A 23,099-nucleotide genomic window follows, 5' to 3' on the forward strand; every position below is an offset into this window, starting at 1 on the left:
GTGGTGGTAAGTTGGAGAGCTGTACATCATTCATTCATTCAACATATGTATCTCACAAAGCCTTTGGATTTATTTCTTTATATTATACCAAGATATTTCAGGCACCTCAACTTTATTCAGTGTGAGTCATTGAGTCTGGGTTCCAAATACCCAACCATGGAGTCAATTAGAACATTCCCAGATGCTGAAACAGCACACTGAATCAAAAATCAAGTGTATTAATTAAAAACAAAAGTGCAGGAACTTCCTGGTGGTGCAGTGGTTAAGAATCCACCTGCCAATGCAGGGGACACAGGTTCAAGCCCTGGTCCGGGAAGATCCCACATGCTGTAGAGTAACTAATCCTGTGCACCACAACTACTGAGCCTGCACTCTAGAGCCCACAAGCCACAACTACTGGGCCCGTGTGCCACAACTGCTGAAGCCAGCATGCCTAGAGCCCATGCGCCGCAACAAGAGAAGCCACCACAATGAGAAGCCCATGCACCACAGCAAGAAGTAGCCCCTGCTCGCTGCGATTAGAGAAAGCCCGCAGGCAGCAATGAAGACCCAACACAGCCAAAAATAAATAAATTTTTTTAAAGTCATTAATGTATTCAACTTGACCAATAATTATGATTTTCCCTACTTAGCCTAGTACCCACACACATATTCTACCTCCACATATGTTCTTTAGAATTTGCATGAAAAAGAAAAATATTGTAGTTTTTTTATTGTCTAAGCCTTCTCCTCCCAGAATGACTTTTTATATTATTATTTTTTTTTTTTTTTTTTTTTTTTGCGGTACGCGGGCCTCTCACTTTTGGGGCCTCTCCCGTTGCGGAGCACAGGCTCCAGACGCACAGGCTCAGCGGCCATGGCTCACGGGCCTAGCCGCTCCGCAGCATGTGGGATCTTCCCAGACTGGAGCACGAACGAACCCGTGTCCCCTGCATTGGCAGGCAGAGTCTCAACCACTGTGCCACCAGGGAAGCCCCTGGATTGACTTTTAATTCACTCCCTAGGGCATGCTGGGATGGGACAATAGAAGGGAGGGTTGGAATGCAAGAATGAGCATTCTTTTTACAAGGCTGATCCCTCACAGATGGGGGCATTTCAGGGTCTTCAAGCAAGGGACATAAGGGCTGCCTCACTAAAGATTTTAAAAGGGTGGGGATTCAAGGGAATCTAGTTTCTTCCATGTGTCTCCATCCCAATTATCAGGGATTCAACTCTTTTTCAATCAACACCTTGACTTTTCCATAAAAGATCTAAAATGGCTATGAACTCAATGGATGTCATTCAGTAAACTGTGGGATCAAACTCCTGTTTTTGTGCCAGAGTTTGGCACAAAAACAGAATTATAGATCAATGGAACAGGATAGAAAGCCCAGAAACAAACCCACGCACCTATGGTCAATTAATCTATGACAAAGGAGGCAAGAATATACAATGGAGAAAAAAAAAAGCCTTTTCAATAACTGGTGCTGGGAAAACTGGACAGCTACATGTAAAAGAATGAAATTAGAACACTCCCTAACACCATACACAAAAATAAACTCAAAATGAAAAGGGAACCCTCCTACACTGTTACTGGGAATGTAAGTTGGTACAGCCACTATGGAAAACAGTATGGAGTTTCCTTAAAAAACTAAAAACAGAGCTACCATATGACCCAGCAATCCCACTCCTGGGCATATATCCAGAGAAAATCATACTTAGAAAAGATACATGCAATGTTCATTGCAGCACTATTTACAATAGCCAAGACATGGAAGGAACCTAAATGTCCATCAACAGAGCAATGGATAAACAAGATGTGATATATGTATACAATGGAATATTACTCAGCCATAAAAAGGAATGAGATAATGCCATTTGCAGCAATATGGATGGACCTAGAGATTATCATACAAAGTCAGACAGAGAAAGACAAATATCATATGATATCATTCATATGTGGAATCTAAAAAAAATGATACAAATGAACTTATTTACAAAACAGAAACACACTCACAGACTTAGAAAACAAACTTATGGTTACCAAAGGGGAAGGGGGTGGACGGATAAATTAGGAGTTTGGGATTAACATATACACACTACTGTGTATGAAACAGATCATCAACAAGGACCTACTGTATAGCACAGGGAACTCTTCTCAGTTCTCTGTAATAACCTACATGGGAAAAGAATCTGATAAAGAATGGAGATATATATATATATATATATATATATATATATACATGTATAACTAAATCACTTTGCTATACTCCTGAAACTAACAATATTGTAAATCAATGATACTCCAATATAAGATAAAAATTAAATTAAAAAAAATTTTTTTTAACTCTGCATTTGACTTTCAGCCTCACGGCTCAGAAAGAGAAGGGATTCTTTTAGCCTTCATACAAATCCCTGATTTTCAGCCTATGCCTTGAGCTAAAAGTATAACCATCTGAGCTTGTCTTTCTCTTTAAGCTCTCTAGTGCTATATTCAACTCACCCTTTTGAAATCCTCATGTGTTTCATACTATTCCATAGCAGCAACCTCTTCAATAGGTACTTCATTCCCGGGAATAATTTGTGATATTTTAGTTAGCTGTTTTGCCACTGCACGTCGTGGTATGCCAAATTCACATCCCTTAATACAGAGTGGATTTTCCTTGCCCTCAGCCTTTAACTAGGGCAGATAACCAGTCCCAAATGTAACCTAATTTTCTTCAAAGTCTGTTGCCTGCAACCACTTCTGGTACTGATTTCTGTACCCATCAAATTTTTAGCTGTAAGTAACAGAACCCAACCCTGCTCCTTTGAATCAGAAAGGAATTTATTGATGGTTTTATTGGTCTAGAAAACAAAGAGATGCTCAAAGACTTGTGGGTTCATGTCACTAGTCTTTGGGTGACAGGGAACCTTAGCTTGAAGGGGCTGTCACTCCAAAAAACAGGCCTCTGAGAGCCAGCCAACCAACACCAACCTCACCCAAAAGACTCTTGCTATGGATGACATCATGCTATTTGTAGCTCACAAAGTCTGCCCACTTCTGAACTTCTAGCTTCTAGGAAACCCCACGTTTAAGGTCAGCAGTCTGCTCTGCTACGGAGCCTGGGCCTAACAGGCATAGCTCATAGTTACTAAAATAAGCAAAAAATTCAGTGTTATTTTTTACTTCAGTCACTAAGTGGTGATCTCATCATCCTTTGATGTTTTCCTAGTCAGTATTAATAATTCCTAACCTGGGGCTTCCCTGGTGGCACAGTGGTTGAGAATCTGCCTGCTAATGCAGGGGACACGGGTTCGAGCCCTGGTCTGGGAGGATCCCACATGCCGCGGAGCAACTGGGCCCGTGAGCCACAACTACTGAGCCTGCGCATCTGGAGCCTGTGCTCCGCAACAAGAGAGGCCGCGATAGTGAGAGGCCCGCGCACCGCGATGAAGAGTGGCCCCCGCTTGCCACAACTAGAGAAAGCCCTCGCACAGAAACAAAGATGCAACACAGTAAAAATAAATAAATTAATAAACTCCTACCCCCAACATCTTAAAAAAAATAATAAAAAATAAAAAAATAATTCCTAACCAGAAATCTAGTCATCTATTAGGATTCTGACTGGGAGAACACTTAATGTGAGCACCAGCTATTAACTTGCAGGTTTTTTGTTTGTTTAACTATATCCAGTTGCCTCCGCTTTATATTGAAAATTCCACAAAAGGCCAGATTTTTGTGCATGTTTTTTGCTGCTGTAATCTAGAACAGTGCGCCTTGTACTGGTGATCATTCAATAAATAAATAATAAATATTTGTGAGTGAATCATTCTTATTTCAACTGAAATTGGGATAAATTTATTCCTTTGAATAAATAAGGGGAGAAGAGAAAAACAAAATCTAATATTTTAGCCATTAACTTTTTAAGATTAGAACTGATATGATTGATTAGGAATCAGTTTTGATTGTAAAAGCAATGGAAATGGGCCATCTACAGTAGTTTCAGGAGGTATTAGAAGTATGGATTCTTTTTCTTTTTTTTTAGTTTATTTATTTGGCTGCGCTGGGTCTTGGCTGCCGCACGTGGGATCATCTTCACTGAGGCACGCAGGATCTTTTAGTTGCGGCATGCGGGATCTAGTTCCCTCACTAGGGATCAAGCCTGGGCCCCTTGCGTTGGGAGCATGGAGTCTTAACCACTGGACCACCAGGGAAGTCCCAGAAGCATGGATTCTTAAATGGACATTTTACATTGCTCTAGTAAAATACTCAATACTCATAAATATAAAGAAAAAATATATAATGTAAACACTAGACAAAGGCATTATGTCATGGAGTCTACTCATTTTCTAGGCAACCTGACATTTTTTACAGAACTGGTATAGGACTCAGCCTCCCAGGAAATTTCCAAGAATCAAACAAATCAACAACAGAGAGCAAAGAATATTCCAGGATAACAAATACCATCAACCATATGCTGAAAGAGAAATTTTTAGAGGTTTTAGACAGAAAGTTGAAATGATGCATTTTGGCTAGACATTTATTCTGGCCAGATATTTTGTAGGAATCAGTGTCAGTTAAAAAGAATGCTACAGCTTCTTCACAAAAGTAAAAATGCTGAGAGCTAAGCCACTGATTTTCAAAACATTTTCACCACAACCCAGAGTAATACATTTTCCATCATGATCTAGTCCATACGTGCACATGGCTGAAACTAAAGTTTCACAAAACACCTGCTCTTACCACATGTGATATTCTCTGACATTTTTCTCTTTTATTCTATTTCACACAAATAATGAAATTCTTACCCATACATGGGTTGAGACTTGCACATTGAAAAACTCTGGCCTAAAGAGGAATAAAGTACTGGAATATAGAATTGCTTTATATCTAATGAATATATATATATTAAACACATACACAAAACACTTTAAACTTACTGCTTTCTCAGAGAAGTAAAACTCACCTAAGTAGAAGCATGCACTAGTGTTCAAGAGTTATAAAATTCTACAGTTGGTAAAATCTTTGTTGTTGTTGTTGTCTTTGATGCAACTTTATTTATTCAGTAGCATTTGGGAAACTTTCATATTCTCTAGTAAATACAGATAAGTGGATTCACCATAAAGTCAATCCCACCACAAAATTATTTGGGTAAATTACCAAATTACTTTACCTTTCCCAATTTTGAAGGGATTACAGAATTTTTAAATCATCCCACATGTAAATTAAGCAATATTTTTTTTTTCTTTTTTTGGCTGCACCGTGTGGCTTGCTGGATCTTAGTTCCCCAACCAGGGATTGAACCTGGGCCAGGCAGTGAAAGCACTGAGTTCCAACCACTAGACTGCTAGGGAATTACCAAGTCTTTAACCTTTTGAGTTGATGTCTTTTCCTTCTAAGGATACTGTGACAAACTGTACAAGTTCAGTTAGGTGACAATATCTGGAGATGGATCAGTCAGTTCAACTGATGAGTAAAACGTTAAATACGTTTAAATAAGTTGAGGATGGTGAAAATCTTAACTATTTTTAAAGTTTTAGGGCAGGGTCTTGGTTGATTGAATATAGATACAACCTACTCTATGGCCTCTGACCACAGCTTCCTCCTGGCAGCTCAGAAATGTTTGCAGCTGTGACTGGTAGTGTCAGAGAGCCTTGATTATGAAGGGAATGAGCCCAGAGGCTGATGGTCCAGCACAGCAGAGGTGGGATTGGAATCCTTCCTCTCTGGGGCCCTGTTGGCACCTGATGGAGAGGAGGCCAGAGGCTCTGAGGACTCCCTCCTGTATCTTATAATATGATCGATGCACAATGATCCTAAGGGGGAGTTGGGGGAAAGTGGGGTTGACATTGCAACCCACCACCACTACCAGAACAAAAGCCCTCAGGATAAACCCATGGAGAGTAGCAGTTCCTCCTTTATCTTTTTCACCTGTGAGTAATAAGTACAGGGCCAGCCTAACTGGAATGGTTTTTCTTATTTTTTTAAAAAAGAAAAAAATTAAACAGGTATCCCATTCTGTTTGGGAACCCTTGCTTTCAATTGCCCTTCTTAAACGATCTTGTCCAATGGGAAGGTTCCCCATAACAGCCATTGTGATTCTAGGTTGTCTTAGTAAGATTTTGCCATTTATGTATTTACAGCCTCCAGGACCGCAGTTCTTAGACATAAATTAGGCAGGTGTGCCGGAAGGTGGGGAGCTCAATTCTTTGAGACTTGAGGACTCCACTTTTTTAGCTACACCTTGGGTCTCTCAAAGCCAAACTGCGTGGTGTTTTACAGTATACCTTGTTACACGGAAAATTTCTTGAGGTTGGTAGGTGACCTAGTGTCAAAATAACCCATTCGGTGACCAACTTACCCTAGCAGAGGAGTCTTAGGTGGCCAGATCTCTAACAGCTTTGCCCACCAATTTTGTAGCGCTGGCTTCCAAGATACCCATTAGTAATAGATTATTTTTTTCTGAGAAGATTTCTATATAGTGGTGGACACTCTAATGGCTTTAAATATTTCGAATTCTGCCTACTTAAGATCTGGGTGTGCGGGTGGTGAAAAGAGCCTGATATTTCTCGTCTTAATTTAATGCCCCAAGTCCCCCAACGGTTTATACTTTGGACTTACCTTGAGGCTTTGTGAGTCTCCTAACAGCTGCTACCTTGCTTCCTTTAGATTGACAGGTACCCATTATTGTCCCTTGTTAAAATAATCCTAATTCAACCAGATTTACTGTTTCTGGCTGCCTCTGCAGTTCCTGAGACCCATCAGAACTCCCCAAGGCACTTACCTTGTAGATGAGGTCGGCCACAAATCCAAATGCTGTCGCCCATTAGGTCTGGTGTTTCTTACACCCCAGTCTTCCACCCGGAAGGGTCTGGACAAACAAACTCGAAGAGCTCAGAAGGCAAAATAACGGGATCCCAGAGAGCGGCAAAGAGGCAGCGAACCCGAAGGGCTCCGAGGCTAACTTCAGCTGAGTCTGGGAGCCTTCCGGGATCTCCAGCAGCTGTCTTCAGGACCCATCTCCTCACCAAAACTGTAAAGTGACAAAACTAAAACAACTTAGTAATGAATTTGATGTCCTTCAGTCAAGGGAAAACAATCCATAGGTGGGGGGAGCGCAGTACCTCCCAGCAGTGCAGCCCTCTCCCAGAACGCTGGGCCGTTGTGAGTTTCACTCAGCCTTAAGAGGCAACGTGGAAACAGCCTGATTGGCCAGGAGGTGGGGATTTCTTTAGGAGGCGAGCAGCTTCTGTTGCTAAGGGTCAGTGAAATGAGCCACAGCTGAGCTAGCAGACTGTGACTGGTGTATATCAGGTTCCTTGACAGGTGAGGAATTACCTTTACCAGGGCTAATTGTCATAGAAAGGCCTTTGATGATCTTCCTAAATTGCCCCAAAGCTGATGCTAGATCTCTTCCTCTCTTTATAGAAACTGAAGGCTTTATCAGCTGAATTTTATGTACTAAGAAGGAGCCTGAGCAGTGGTTCTCATTTCTGGCTGCATGTCAGAGTCACCTCAGGAAATTTAAATTTTTTTGTGTATTTTTAAGTTTTACTAGATACTTTGGAACCTAATGAGGTCCCAGTCTTATCCCCACAGATACTGATTTACTTAGTTGCTTGTGGGAACTTTCCAGCAGGTTTTTTTTGTGTGTCCTGTATTTTGTTTTTGTTTTTAAAGCTCCAGAAGTGATTCTAATGTGTTCGTGATTCACTTATATAAAGGTGGGGAAGGGCAGTGGAATCTAAAAACATGTTCAAAATCCATATGATTAATTATTAAAATATAAAACAGGGATAACTGAGTGAGATATTTGTGAATCTGCTAGGTGCAAAGCACTTGCAACTGCTCACGGAGGAGAATGAAAAGAAAAGGAATTTTCCTTCAGCAAGAGATTATGGTTTTGGCCTTTGTAAGTTCAGAACGTCTTAGTCGTGTTAACAGAGCCACAACCATGAGGACCACCAAGTACGGTGGTGCAGGACATGCCCTGACGGACAGTCCTGGCTGAGTGGAGAATGGACTCCAGCCCTGGGACTCTCCCCCAACCCTCAGGCGGCCGCCATATTGAAACCCTCACAGACACCAACATGTACTAATAGCAGCCCTGACATGAGGCCTGAATCACAAAGCTGCCCACTTCCTCCCTCTTCCAAATTTAGGGCACTGTAAGGACAACTAGAAATTTAAAATAAGAAACTTAAGGGCTTCCCTGGTGGCGCAGTGGTTGAGAGTCCGCCTGCCCGGTTCGTACCCTGGTCCGGGAGGGTCCTACATGCCGCGGAGCGGCTAGGCCCGTGAGCCACGGCCGCTGAGCCTGCGCGTCCGGAGCCTGTGCTCCGCAACGGGAGAGGCCACAACAGTAAGAGGCCCGCGTACCGCAAAAAAAAAGAAAAAGCAGCTTAATTCCCTCTGTTAAAAATAAGGCAAAAGGTTTCCCTTTTTTGTCGGAATACTTACCTTAGAAAACTTGCATTTTCTCAGTCTCCTTGAAATGTATCTTTTTAGAAACTAAATAAGTCTCTGTCAGTTTTGCGATCTAGTAATGTTTTTCTCAAGGACCTGGGTGCCACCTCTTTTAAATATAACTGTCAGGAGACAGCACCCCTGTCCTCCAGTTTCTGTGGGAGGGTAGGAGCCAGACTTCAGTGCTCCGAATTGTTAAAAGTACCTCCTGTCATAAAGACGTTTGTCCCCCCTGCCCCCCATAAAGTCAATTAGCTAACGTAGGTGGTCACCCCAATCACCAGGTAAATTTAGGAAGAACTGTGTGTGATTAATGGTGCTGTCAAGTTCTCGTAAATGATGACTAGTTACTGTTTATCTTGAGAACCTGTACGTAATGACCACACCTGTGTGGCTGCATAAACGGGTGAGATTTCTGTCTGTCTTTGCAACCTCAGCCAGTTGCCTGTGCTGAGCAGCACATGCTGGTTTAATCCTCAGTCAGGAATAAAAGTGTTTTCTTTTTCTACTACCTTTGTGGAGGGGATGTCTGAATTGAAAGTTTTTTCAAATTGTATTTCCCCAACAGCACCTTCACTGTCTATTCTAAAGTTACTGTCTTTTTCCACGTTCCCAATGCAAGGGGCCCGGGTTCGATGCCTGGTCAGGCAACTAGATCCCGCATGCTGCAACTAAGAGTTCTCATGCCGCAACTAAAGATCCCACATGCCACAACTAAAAGAGCCCGCATGCAGCAACAAAGATCCCGCCTGCCGCAACTAAGACCCAGTGCAGCCAATAAATAAATAAATAATTTAATTAATTAAGTTACATCTTTTTAACTCGCACCTTCCCTATCCACAGGGAGAAGTATTGAAGGTATAGAAGGTGTTTTTGTTATAAACTTGCTCCCTTCTACCCAGCTTCTGCTAAACAGGTGGAAATAGGAGTTATGGTAATTCCAAATGGTGATGATGTTACAAGAAGTTGAGGTTATGTTTGTAGCTTTTGTTTGTAACTGGGTGATTAATTTATGCCAGTCTGTCATGTTGAATAAGAAATACTGGTTAATGATTCCCACTTGTTGTTTGGTTTTTAATTTTGTATACACATTTTGACAGTTAGAAATTAGTTTTTTATAATACAATCTATTCATCTTTCCCTTTGTGATATCCTTCATTACTTTTCAATTTAAAAAAAATACCAAAGTAATACATGTACACAGTTTTTATAAAAAGAAGGCCAAGTAATTCTAAATAGCTTGTAACGAAAAACAGCAGTTTCTTGCTTTATCTTTCAGTGTCTCAGTATCAGTCAGGATTTGATTAGAGAAACAGAGCCACTAGGAATGAAATAGAATGAAGTATCTATTATAGAGATTTTACCTTACACAACTGCGGGAGCCCACTGAACAGTCCGTATAAGGCTTTTGCTTCTGTGTCTGGGCTGGGGCCTAAAATCAGTAGGGCAGGCAGTCTGAAAGGGAAGATGGATTTGAAGTGGAGGAGAGCACTGCCTCAGCCTCTCACCCCTTTGGCGACAAGTCTGGGAACATAGTCTGGGGCCACATCAGCGCAGGCCTTCCATCACAGGAGAAAAGCTATGGATCTACGCTTTGAGTAACAGGAGCCATTTGCTGTTTGTTAAGGAGGAATATGAAAATTCGATCTTTATTTTAAAAGATATTACACAAGTATCTAGGAATTTATAAACAAATGGTCCATATATACACTGGTTTTTAAATATTTCATTTTAATAAATACCTTATGTTAAATGTTCATTTGATCTATCAGCCATTCTTTGAGTTTCCTAATATCTATTACATACTGATGACGAATCTGTCATTCCAAATTATGAGTACTACAACAGTGGTGTCTTCTATTTACACCATGTTGTGGTAGAAAGCCCTATTTAGTTGTTTAAACGAAATAAATAAATGCATGAAATAAATCCAAAGATACACTGTGAAAAATACATTTTAATCCAAAAGTCTGAATATTAGCATTTAGTTATTTACAATGGTATTTACAATCAATTTTACTATAACTTTTGTGGAGAAAGAACTATGTACATAGAGCTATCTATCTACAACATACAAACCATAACTTCCTTACAACATACAAACATTAACTGTGTAGAAAAATGGTAACAGTTAAAACTCCTACAATTCAAAATCACCATAATTAAATTAGATCCTGACAAATTTTGCTGGGGTTGAGAAATAATGGTCCAGTCAGAACAGGAGAGGAAGCAAGTGTGTGCAAATCCCACTTCTTCCCTCTTTTAAATTGTTGCTCCCTTACTTAGCTGACCTACACTTGAAGTAAAACCTGTCCCTGAATTCTGAATAGAATTCCTGTGCCTGGACTTCTAAGTCCCAGACATTGTTTTAGGCCTGTTATTATGAGTACATAGCAGATGGTTTTAACTTTGGGGTGGACTTTTTTTAGATATCAGTGCTAATGATTAATCATTTTTATGACTGCCCAATGTTTGTTCTAATGGTGGTCAAGAAACTACTGCTCAGGGATGCCTGAACAGTACGTTTCCTGTGTGTTTTTAGTGAAGTTGTCTGTCTGAACTATAAACTTAATGTTTTGATTAAGCCTCACTCTGACTGAGAAGGTAGGTGAGAGCAGTGAAGAGCAGCTCTATTAAGATCAACCAAATGATTCTGAATCCCTGCTTACTACAGAAGAACTGGATGAAAGTTTTAAAAAGCCTAGGCTAATAACATCATCCACCAATCACTTTCCTTAAGGTTAAAGCAGCCAACAGTCTGTCACAGCATTTTCTAGATGATAAAATAAAGCTTTTTTTTAACTTGGTGACAGATACTGTTGATAACGGCTACATTTTATTTGATTCAGCCCTTGGTTAGAAATTCAAACCTTAATTAATATTTTATTCTTGTAGAAAAATACAATCCATTTTATGAGTTTCTAGAAATAAATTATGGAGAAAAATAGACACTACCTGTTCCTAATTGTCTCCTTGGAAATTACAGTCTTTGCCTGGGAGGATACACACACTTAATGTGTATGTAATATTTAACTTCAAAATATATTTAATTCTTTTCTATCTCTTTTAATTTTCTAAGTGACTAGTAATAAACAAGCTAATGATTACTGGGCAGTAGAGAAAAAACTTTTAGTCATTTTTCCATCCAAGAATTTCATTAAAGAAACATGTGGCATGTCTTATGGTAGTACAAATACAAGACAACTGGAAATCCATGTTCACTTTTTAAACTACAAATGGTTGGCAACTGTTTCCTTAATAGTTATTGCAGGAGTAGGTCCAACATGAGTCCATATATAGCCCTTCTCTGGTCTGGTGGGAACTGTGGGAAATGGTGATGAACGTGACTTGAAATATTCAGAAGGTGCATGACAAACAAATTCCAAGTATTCCATCTTCCTTGGAAGATCCTCCTCTGGTCCTAGAAGGCAGCCAACATTCACATTTTTGAAGATATATATCATTTCCATAAAATGTTAAAATTCCTAGACACTAGGAGAAACTGGTCTGGTGGTAACTTGACATTAACCCTTGAAACATATATTATTTTGAAGTTACTTTCCATCATTTTTTTCTGCTTTAATTGCTTAAGGAATATAGCATTCTCCCCAAAATATAACTCAATATAGAAAGGATTCTAAAAATAATATTTAGCTTTATATAGTGTTTATTATGTCGACACTGTTCTAAGTACTTGATATATATATCAATACTTTGAATCCTCACAACAACCCTCTGAGTTAGGCACTATTATTATTCCCATTTTACATGAGGAAATAATGCAAGAGAGATCAAGGAACCTGTCTGAGACCACATAGTTAGTAAATGGCTGTCCTAGGAACCCAGACAGTCTAGTTCCAGAGTCTGTGCTCTGAACCTTTATGCTATGCTGTCTCCTTTACAATCTGAGGATTAGGAAGAGGAGGTGAGATAGAAGTCCTAGAGGTGATTCAGTCATGTTACTGCCTCTGCTGAGAATCCTGTCTGATAGAACAGGTTAATGAAAGTTCACTCTTCTATGTATCAATACTTACAAGCAGAAGACTAAAACTGCTTAGTCATGTATCAAACTTGACATGCAGCTGGGAATAATAGTGGTACTTTACTTGTCCTTGAGTTCTCTCTGAAAAAAAACCTTTTGTATCTTTTTTCTTAGAATGCAAAAGTAACGTATGCCCATTGCAGAAAGGTTGAAGAGTTTGGGGTAATTTTAAAACTCTGAACACTTTCAAAATTCTATTTATCAACAACTTCTTCTTGTGAGTCTACGTCAAGAACCAATTCTTTAGTCAGCCTTGAAATTAATGAGTACAGTGGCTGCCATTTCAACTACCAACAATGATATAAAAGGTTGCAAAAGGTCTAGGATGATGTGTGTGACATCTAGAGGGACACATAATGAGACTTTGTAAGATTTTAGACATAAATGTGACAGTTCCTCTAGAAATCATTTTTGAGTAAATTTTTATATGTTACCTAAATAACCTAGTTCTTGAGCAATAAATTCTTTTAATAGAGTTTAACCATGGGTCACTCAGAAAAATCTTATCCACATAGCATTCTAGTACGTGCATACTATACTGCCCTGGAACTCAAAATAATGTATAGCCCTCAAACCCCAGCTATATAAATTTCATATTTTCTATAATAATCTCTACTTTTTTGTACTTACACTTCTCTGTTATGGACTGAATTGTATCTCGCCAAATTCATATGTTTAAGTCCTAATCCCTAATGTGATAATATTTGGAGATAGGGCCTTTAGGGAGATAATTAAGGTTAAATGAAGCCATAAGGGTGGGGCTCTAATCCAACAGGATTGGTGTCCTTATAAGAAGAGGAAGAGATGCCAGGAGTGCACACACACAGAGAAAAGCCCCTGTGAGAAAAGGTGGCTGTATACAAGCCAGGAAGAGAGCTCTCACCAGAAACCCACCCTGACAGCACCTTAGGACTTCCAGCCTCCAGAACTGTGAGAAAATAAATTTCTGTTGTTCAGCCCACTCAGTTTATGGTATTTTGTCATGGCAGCCCAAGCAGATGAATATACTTTCACATAATAATGGAAAATTAACTGGGTTCAAAAACCTGTCTGTTACCTGTCAAACTCACCTATGATGTAGGATGCAGGATCAAATTGGTCCCTGGGGCTAGAGAGAGTGGGAATGAGCCACGTCAGTGCTGCACTCTTCTCACAATACTGGTCCTGGATAAAACCCCTGATCTGAGCATAGTAGGGTTTTCCATCTTGTTCGTCAATTACAGAAACAACATCTCCAATTTGGTAATAGACTCCCTGGGGGAAGTAGAAGATAACCCCATATTTAAAATAAAAATAGGAGGTGGAGTCAAGAGGGTGGTGTGGGAAGACGTGGAGTTAGTGTCTCCCCGCAACTCGGGCGCCTGCTGGCCAATGGTGGTGGACTCTGACGCCCAAGGAGACAGGAGGAACCCCAAAGTGAACCGGTAGGACGTAGGGGGACTGAGGGGGGAGGAGAAGTGGAAGCCAGACAGGATCAGCACCCCTGAGGCTGGGCAGATCAGGAGAGGGAGGTGGGAGGGACTCTCCGGGAAGAGCAGGAAAGGAGCAGAGGGCGATTGCCCCACCCACTCGGGCCCTGGGAGCCTGCTGAGCTCCCAGGCCCGTCCCCTGCACTCCAAAGCCCCCTCCAGGTCTCATGGGTCCCTGGGGGCATAGGAAGGAGGCCAAGGGGAGAACAGGAGAGGCAGGTGGGAGGGGCCCTCCGGGAGGAGCAGGAGAGCAGTGGAGGGCAACTGCCCCACCCACTTGGGCATGGGGAGCCTGCTGATCTCCCAGGCTGGTCCCCTGCCCTCCAAACCCCCCTCCAGGCCGCGTGGGTCCTTGGCGCCGTAAGAGGGAGGCCGGGGAGATCAGGAGAAGCATGGGGTAGGGGCCCCCCCAGACTGGAGGAGCAGGAGAGGAGAGGAGGGCATTTGCCCCACCCACTCGAGCCCAGGAAGCCTGCTGGGCTCCCAGAGGAGGTCCCCTGCCCTCTGAGACCAGGGGTGGGGGGCACGCCTGGACCCCTTCTGTTCCTTGAGCCTAAGCCCCACCCCCCACAGCCCCCAGGGCCTTTTCCAGCCTGTGGGTCCTAAGCATAGGCCTCGCCCACCACCCAAACTTCACCCTTGCTTAGGCCCCGCCCTCCATAGCCAAGGCCTTCCCACACCCCTCCTTTTTTATTTCTTTTCCCTCCTCCTCTTTTTTTACTATTGTGGTACTGATGTACCTTCTGGTTGTTGATTAATCTATATTTTTATTTTTATATTCTTCCTAACATATCTGTTAGTTTCCTAGTCTAATTTTATTTTTTACTTTGTTATTGTTCTTTTTTTTTTTTTTTCCCACTCCAGGCGGCCTGTGGGATCTTGGTTCACGAGCCTGGGGTCAGGCCGAAGCTCCTGCAGTGGAGCTCCAAGTCCAAACCACTAGACTAACAGAGAACCTCAGATCCCAGGGATTATTCATCGGAGTGAGGTCTCACGGAGTTCCTCATCTCAGCACCAAGACCCAGCTCCACCCAACAGCCTACAAACTCCAGTGTTGGAAGCCTCAGGCCAAACAACCAGTAAGACAGGAGCACAGTCCCACCCATAAAAAAAAAAAAAATGAGATGGCAAAAAAACATGTCACAGATGAAGGAGCAAGGTAAAAACCTAAAAGACCAAATAAATGAAGAGGCAGTAGGCAATCTACCTGAAAAAGAATTCAGAGTAATGATAGTAAAGATGATCCAGAATCTCGGAAATAGAATGGAGGCACGAGTTGAGAAAATACAAGAAATGTTTAACAAAGATCTAGAAGAACTAAAGAGCAAACAAACTGAGATGAACAACACAATAACTGACATGAAAAATACACTAGAAGGAATCAGTAACAGAATAACGGAGGCAGAAGAACGAATACGTGAATTGGAAGACAAAATGGTGAAAATAACTGCTGAGGAGCAGAAGAAAGAAAAAATGAATGAAAAGAATTGAAGACAATCTCAGAGACCTCTGGGACAAAACTAAACACACCAACATTCGAATTATAGGAGTCCCATAAGAAGAAGAGAAAAAAAAAGGGTCTGAGAAAATATTTGAAGAGATTACAGTTGAAAACTTCCCTAACATGGGAAAGGAAATAATCACCCACGTCCAGAAAGCACACAGAGTCCCATACAGGATAAACCCTAGGAAAAACACACCAATACACATATTAATCAAACTAACAAAATTTAAATTCAAAGAAAAAATATTAAAAGCAGCAAGGGAAAAACAAAAAATAACATACAAAGGAATCCTTATACGGTTATCAGCTAATTTTGCAGCAGAAACTCTGTAGGCCAGAAGGGAGTGGCAGGATATACTTAAAGTGATGAAAGAGAAAAACCTACAACCAAGATTACTCTACCCAGCAAGGATCTCATTCAGATTCCATGGAGAAGTCAAAAGCTTTTCAGACAAGCAAAAGCTAAGAGAATTCAGCACCACCAAACCAGTGCTACAACAAATACTAAAGAAACTTTTCTAAGCGGGAAACACAAGAGAAGAAAAAGACCCACAAAAACAAACCCAAAACAATTAAGAAAATGATAATAGGAACATACATATCGATAATAACCATGAGTGTAAATGGATTAAATGCCCCAACCAAAAGACACAGACTGGCTGAATGGGTACAAAAACAAGACCCATATATACGCTGTCTACAAGAGACCCACTTCAGACCTAGGGACACATACAGACTGAAAGTGAAGGCATGGAAAAAGATATTCCATGCAAATGGAAATCAAAAGAAAGCTGGAGTAGCAATACTCGTATCAGATGAAATAGACCTTAAAATAAAGATTGTTACAAGAGATAAGGAGGGACACTACATAATGATCAAAGGATCAATCCAAGAAAAAGATATAACAGTTATAAATGTTTATGCACCCAACACAGGAGCACCTCAATACATAAGGCAAATGCTAACAACCATGAAAGGAGAAATCGACAGTAACACAATTAAAGTAGGGGAATTTAACACCCCACTTACACCAATGGACAGATCATCCAATCAGAAAATAAACACAAGCTCTAAATGACACAATAGACCGGATAGATCTAATTGATATTTACAGAACATTCCACCCAAAGGTGGCAGAATACACCTTCTTCTCAAGTGCACATGGAACATTCTCCAGGACAGATCACATCTGGAGTCACAAATCCAGCCTGGGAAAATTTAAGTAAATTGAAATTGTATCAATCTTCTTTTCTGACCACAATGCTATGAGAGTGGAAATCAATTACTGGAAAAAAACTGTAAAAACCACAAATGCGTGGAGGCTAAACAGTGTGCTACTAAATAACCAAGAGATCACTGAAGAAATCAAAGAAGAAATTAAAAAATACATAGAAACAAATGACAATGAAAACACGATGACCCAAAACCTATGGGACGCAGCAAAAGAAGTTCTAAGAGGGAACTTTATAGCAATACAATCTCACCTCAAGAAACAAGAAAAATCTCAAATGAACAATCTAACCCTACACTTAAAACAACCAGAGAAAGAAGAACAAAGAAAACCCAAAGTCAATAGAAAGAAAGAAATCATAAAGAGCAGAAATAAACAGAAACGAAGAAAACAATAGCAAAGATCAATAAAACTAAAAGCTGGTTCTTTGAAAAGATAAACAAAATTGATAAACCCTTAGCCAGACTCATCAAGAAAAAAAGGGAGGGCTTCCCTGGTGGCGCAGTGGTTGAGAGTCCACCTGCCGATGCAGGGGACACGGGTTCGTGCCCCAGTCTGGGAAGATCCCACATGCCGCAGAGCGGCTGGGCCCGTGAGCCATGGCCGCTGAGCCTGCGTGTCCAGAGCCTGTGCTCCACAACAGGAGAGGCCACAACAGTGAGAGGCCCGTGAACCCAAAAAAAAAAAAAAAAAGAAGAAAAAAGAGAAAAAGGGAGAGGACACAGATCAATAAAATTAGAAATGAAAAAGGAGAAATCACAACTGACACTGCAGAAATACAAAGGATTAAAGAGACTACTACAAACAACTATATGCCAATAAAATGGACAACCACGAAGAAATGGACAAATTCTTGGAAAGGTACAATTCTGCCAGACTGAACCAGGAAGAAACAGAAAATATAAACAGACCTATCACAAGTAATGAAATTGAAACCATAATTAAAAATCTTCCAACAAACAGAAGTCCAGGACCAGATGGCTTCACAGGTGAATTCTAACAAACATTTAGAGATGAGCTAACACCTATCCTTCTCAAACTCTTCCAAGAAGTTGCAGACGGAGAAACACTCCCAAATTCATTCTACGAAGCCACCATCACCCTGATACCAAAACCAGAAAAAGATATCACAAAAAAAGAAAATTATAGACCAATATCACTGATGAACATAGATGCAAAAATCGTGAACAAAATACTAGCAAACAGCATCCAACAGCACATTAAAAGGATCATACACCATGATCAAGTGGGGGTTATCCAAGGGATGCAAGGATTCTTCAATATATGCAAATCAATCAATGTGATACACCACATTAACAAATTAAGGAATAAAAACTATATGATCATCTCAATAGATGCAGAAAAAGCTTTTGACAAAATTCAACACCCATTTATGATAAAAGCTCTCCAGAAAATGGGCGTAGAGGGAACCTACCTCAACATAATAAAGGCCATGTACGACAAACCCACAGCAAGCATCATACTCAATGGCTCCACACCATACATTTTCATTTTAAAAACGATTCCCATAATCTACATTAAAAAATACTTAAGATCCTCATATCGTATTTCATTAGGCAACTTCCTCTCCCAACTCAGCTCTGGATGAGATGTTTTATAATAGCCACCTACAGGGAAAAATAGCTTAGAAAGGAACAAAAACCACAATCACACCTTATACAGAGTAGCAGAGACTTTTAGGCTAACCCAGCATTTTAGTAGCACATTACACAATAAATTCAAACCTTCCTTCAGTAACTACAGATGCTCACCTTGTAGAAGATTGATTCTGCAGTGATTATGGTGGAAACTGACTCAGGGGCTTTGATGGGCTGTGAAAAAACAAAAGTAAAAATATTAGCACATTCATAATGTGTGTGTTTGTGTGTGTGTGTGTGTGTGTGTGTGTGTGTGTGTGTGTAGCGTGTACAGGCATTTTTTCCAGCCATATATGAGAGTTCTGTAATTTAAGAAATACTAAAGTTGTTGTTTGGTGACAAGAACTGCAGTAAAAAAGAAAAAAAAAATGCTTTTCTGATCGTTGTGGCAAAGCCTGGTCTGAATACTTCTGCTACCTTTAGCCTAAAAATTGCTGAGCCCCAAAGGACCGGCTCCTGACTACGTGGCTGAAATCTAACAGAAGCCTTCTCAGAGCATTATTACTCATTCTAGTTATAAAAAAAATCTGGCTCTAATGGCCTGAGCATGACGGAGGTGGGAATAATAAAAAACGTGTCTCCTCAAAGACATTTTCCATCTCCACTTAACTATGGAACTAGTTATGACAGTATCATCAGAACTAATTTTCTAGCAAGCCTGAACCAAGGCCAAAGGAAACTTTCTTGGGAGTTCTTAGTAACTTGCCACCACTCAACCATCATTGAAATTCCTTCCTAAGCTGTAACACACACTTTCACGCCACAACACAGTAACTAGGCCTTCCCAAATATGTCTTGGTATTATCCTTGAAGAAAGGCGTTGTTAGAGAAATTGATATTAAAATACTTGCAGAGAACATATTCCACCATACTTAAGAGGAAAACGTGTTTAGAGCATTTAAGTGTATACAACTATAGTCCAATATTTACATGTTTTGTCTAGTCAATAAACACCTCATTTTAGAAAACTGAATTATAAAACTCATATAAATTAGGGGCAACTATTCTAAACAAGAAAAAGGATCCACAATCTGCACAAGAATATAACGCAAGGCTTCTCTGAGTTTTTTAAATAAACACACCCAACTTCAGAAATGCCTTTACTGGTAAGTGAAGCATTCCTGTTCTGAAAGCAAAGAGTACCATACTGAGGTTTTAAAAAAATAGTATATAATGCATTGCCCATTGTGTTTGACCACTGTCCCTTGTATTTACAAAAACAATGAGAATTTACTGCAACAAAAATATGCTTTCCACTACCCCAGCACAAGTTTTCGACCATCTACTTTCTCACAGAAGAAGAGATAAAGAAGATTTAGTAAAACTTTTCATTCATATTCATCAAGTTGATCATTATAAATCAGTAAGAAACGTCTTCTGGGGCCATAACAAACAAATATGGAAATGAATGAGTTTCGGTATTATTTACTTAGAGCTTTAAGAATGAAAAAAAAAAAGTTTTCCCAGTATACCTGGCCACACCAAGAACTATAACCCCATCTCATCCTTTCCAGAGAACCCAGTAAAATGCGCTGGAGGTTTAGGTTTCTTTTAGAATATTTTATATTTCCCAGAGAAAAAAATAAAAGCTAAAAAAACAGAGAAAGGGTATTATTAACTTTATAAACAGTAAGCCTCCTACAACAGAGCTCACTCCCTTTTAGAAAGTCTGGACCAGTCCCCAGAACACTACAGAATAGCTGCCAAGAGCAGAGTCCAAGTTCAGTGATGAGAGATGAAGGCAGTGGCAGGACACACTACACACACAATGCCATTACAGTACAAGACACTGTCCACAATCATCTTACATTTTTTAATTTAAAAATATGTCTTCTCCCTTTTCCTTTAGTGGAAACTTTCTTTTCAGCAGCTGGAGCAGATTTGTATTTAGTGTTTCTGAGCCGAGCGGACCTCCTGTGAATTTCCTGCTTACTCTGTTACATAAACAATTAAAGAACAAAAAAGAGAAAGAAATAAAAAGTGCAGAAAGGTTGCTGTCCCGATACAAACATCTTACAAGGATCCCAGAGTATGCACTTTAAACGATCATTTAAAAATTAAGTAAGAGTGCACCTTTTGTTTTTATGGCGGGTAATCACACCAACTGGCCTAATTCAAACAGGGAGAGCCTTAGGCAAGCATCTCCAGAGCACTGAAAAAGGTGTGAGCTACTTGTAATAGGTCAAGGGGCAGCAACAAGAGTCAGTCCAGGCCAAGGCAAGAACTATTCATCGGTTGTGTTTATAACAGAAAAATGCTTAAAAACTCAACTCTCCTACGCCAGAGAACGGGTTTGGTATGCCACCTCCTGCAATGTAATACTTATGCTGCCACTGAAAATGATGACATGATAATCTTAATAGCACGACATTATGACAAAATGAACTTTATTAACAGGTCCAGTAGCATGACCCTGCTGACATCTCTATGTATACATGTGTATACTGAGATGTCTGGTTGCTATCCAAAACATTACAGTGGGGGGATTTCTGAAGCGTTTTCACTTTTCTTGCTTCTCTAGCCTTTCAGTTCCTCACTACAAAAGGTGCTGAGAATGGGCCGAACCAAAGACCATGTTCTCAACCGGGATGGGAAGGGGCGGCCCGGCCCAGTATGAGCACGGCGATCCCGGGAGGCCCCCGCCCGCCCCCTCCGCGGCCACCCGGCCTCCGCCCGCCAAGCGCCCGGTCGACCTCCGCCGGAGGGAGGGGCCGGAGGAGCTCACCTGCTTGCCGCCCCCGCCCCCGTTGCTCTGCGGAGGGGCGGCCGAGGTGCTGGCGAAGGTCGCCGCGCCGAAGCCGCCACCGCCGCCACTGCCCCCCGTCCCGCCGGCCGCCCCCGAGCCGGCGCCCCCGCCGCCCGCGCCGCCCCGGCCCGTGCAGTGGTGGCAGAGGATCTCCCCCTGCGGGCCCTTCTTCCACATGGAGGACGATGTGGTCTTGCAGACGCTGCAGGTGGGCTTCAGGCCCAGTGGCATCGTGGCCGGCTCGGGCGGCCCCCGCGGGCGCAGCGACACGGGAATGGCGACCGCCGGCTTTCGGCGGCCCGCTGGCCGGCCCGTCACTCCCAAAGACAGAAAGAGCGGCCGGGCGCGGCGCCGAGCTGTCCACCCTGGAACCAGGCCGCGGCCGCTGCCCCCTGGAGGCAGGAAGCCTGTTCCGCCCGCTCCACCCGCTCCACCTCCCGCACCAGCCCCCAGCGGCCCCGGCGCCGGGAGGCGGGGCCGGGGCGGGGCCTGGCCTGGGAGGAAAGCGGAGCCTTGGCCTGGGGAGGTTTCCGGCGATGCGCGTGGCCCGCGCCCAGGCCGGCCCGCCTGACCGGAAGCGCCCCGCCCGGGACTCCTGGGACAGAGCACGGTTCGCGGAATTTCCGGTCTTAGGCCTATGATTGACTACTAAAATACTGCAGGCTCAAGTATATTTAAAATTCAGATAAGCAGCGAATAACTTTTTAATATGAGTGTATCCCATGCAATATTCGTTGTTTATCTGAATTCAAATATAACTGGGCATCCTGTATTTTTATTTGTTAAATCTGGCACTCCTACTTAGGACCCCTTTACACTCTTTAAAGTTATAATTTAGACCCCCAAATACGTTTGCTTATAAGGGTTATATCCATAGACATTTGTGTATTAGGAGTTGAAACATTTTCAAGGCAAAGATGCCACACATACATTCATTGGCCCTTGAATGACAGTGTTCGTATCCTCTGAACTGTACGCCAGAGACAGAGTGCTGGTTTGGTATTGTTGGGGAACAGGTTTGGCCCCGAGAACCGCCAGAAAGGGTCTTGGGACCTCTGTGGACTGTACTCAAGGACAGCTGGCCCAGGACAAGGGCATCATGAGAATCCAGCCTCTGTTAATGTCACTGGTCAGTACAGGGCTTGCCAGAGAAACGAGTCACCCCTCAGCCTCACTTAGTGGAGCAGTGGTTGCATACCTGTCTTCATGATCCTGGGTTTTCTAGACTTGATGTTCTTGGACAGATCATGATGAATATGTTGGTGGAGTGCTGGGGGAAGAGGAAGAAGAAAACTGTACTGAATGCCTTATGATGTCGCGAAACCACATTTAGCGCTTATGCCAGTCATGGAACAAGATATTATCCCTATTTTACTGTTAACTGATGATCAACAGAGGGACCGTGATTTGGCCCAGATGCCCACGTGGCCACTGGTCTTGGAAGCACATCTGGACAGGCCTTTGAAGCAGCTCTGGGTCCCGAGTTGTGGCTCGGTCATCCTGGCTCTGAGTCTGGGGTTCTCCAATTGTAAAACAAAATATTAACTGCTTTCCAGACCATTATGGGGTTTAAGACCAATTGTGAAAGTGGTTGAGGAGAGTAGGTACACAGTGTTGTCTCCTTATTGTAGAACAATGCACTCTGTGAGGGGTGTCTAGGTACTAAATTCCATGCTCCCTAATATATCTCTCCCTCTAGTGCACCTGTCTTTGCACTTCATCTCCAAATTACTGCCTCTCATTCACTGAAGACTTAGGCCCTTGGATCACCAGCTTCCTCTTCACCAAAGGACACCATCCTGGATCTGGTCCATATCCATATGTGTAACCACTCAACACACTCTTTTCTCCATTTCTCCTCATCCCAACACCTCCATCTCTCCTGTCATTGCTAGCTCCCATAGCTCCTGGTCACACCCTCTACCCTTCTGAGATCATCAGGAAGAACTACATTTTTTTCCTGGTTTTAAAAAAAAATTTACAACCTTTTAGAATTAAGTATAATACACATACTGTAAAGT

At 41.8% G+C, this 23,099-nt stretch overlaps 1 protein-coding gene across 1 annotated transcript; it reads right to left on the reverse strand.

Annotated features, from left to right (window-relative positions):
* Window positions 1–11,076: 11,076 nt before the first annotated feature.
* GATAD1 (GATA zinc finger domain containing 1) lies at window positions 11,077–21,495 on the reverse strand. Its single transcript, XM_029234485.1, has 5 exons — window positions 21,058–21,495; window positions 20,141–20,266; window positions 18,447–18,506; window positions 13,541–13,724; window positions 11,077–11,849 (listed from the first exon to the last, which is right to left on the reverse strand). Exons 1-5 carry the CDS (start codon window positions 21,307–21,309, stop codon window positions 11,659–11,661), a joined length of 813 nt encoding a protein of 270 aa, XP_029090318.1. The 5' UTR covers window positions 21,310–21,495; the 3' UTR covers window positions 11,077–11,658.
* Between the last annotated feature and the right edge of the window lie 1,604 nt (window positions 21,496–23,099).

This window comes from Monodon monoceros, unplaced genomic scaffold (genome assembly GCF_005190385.1).
Source record: "Monodon monoceros isolate NGI ecotype Baffin Bay Population unplaced genomic scaffold, NGI_Narwhal_1 Super_Scaffold_2, whole genome shotgun sequence".
NCBI lineage: Eukaryota > Metazoa > Chordata > Mammalia > Artiodactyla > Monodontidae > Monodon > Monodon monoceros.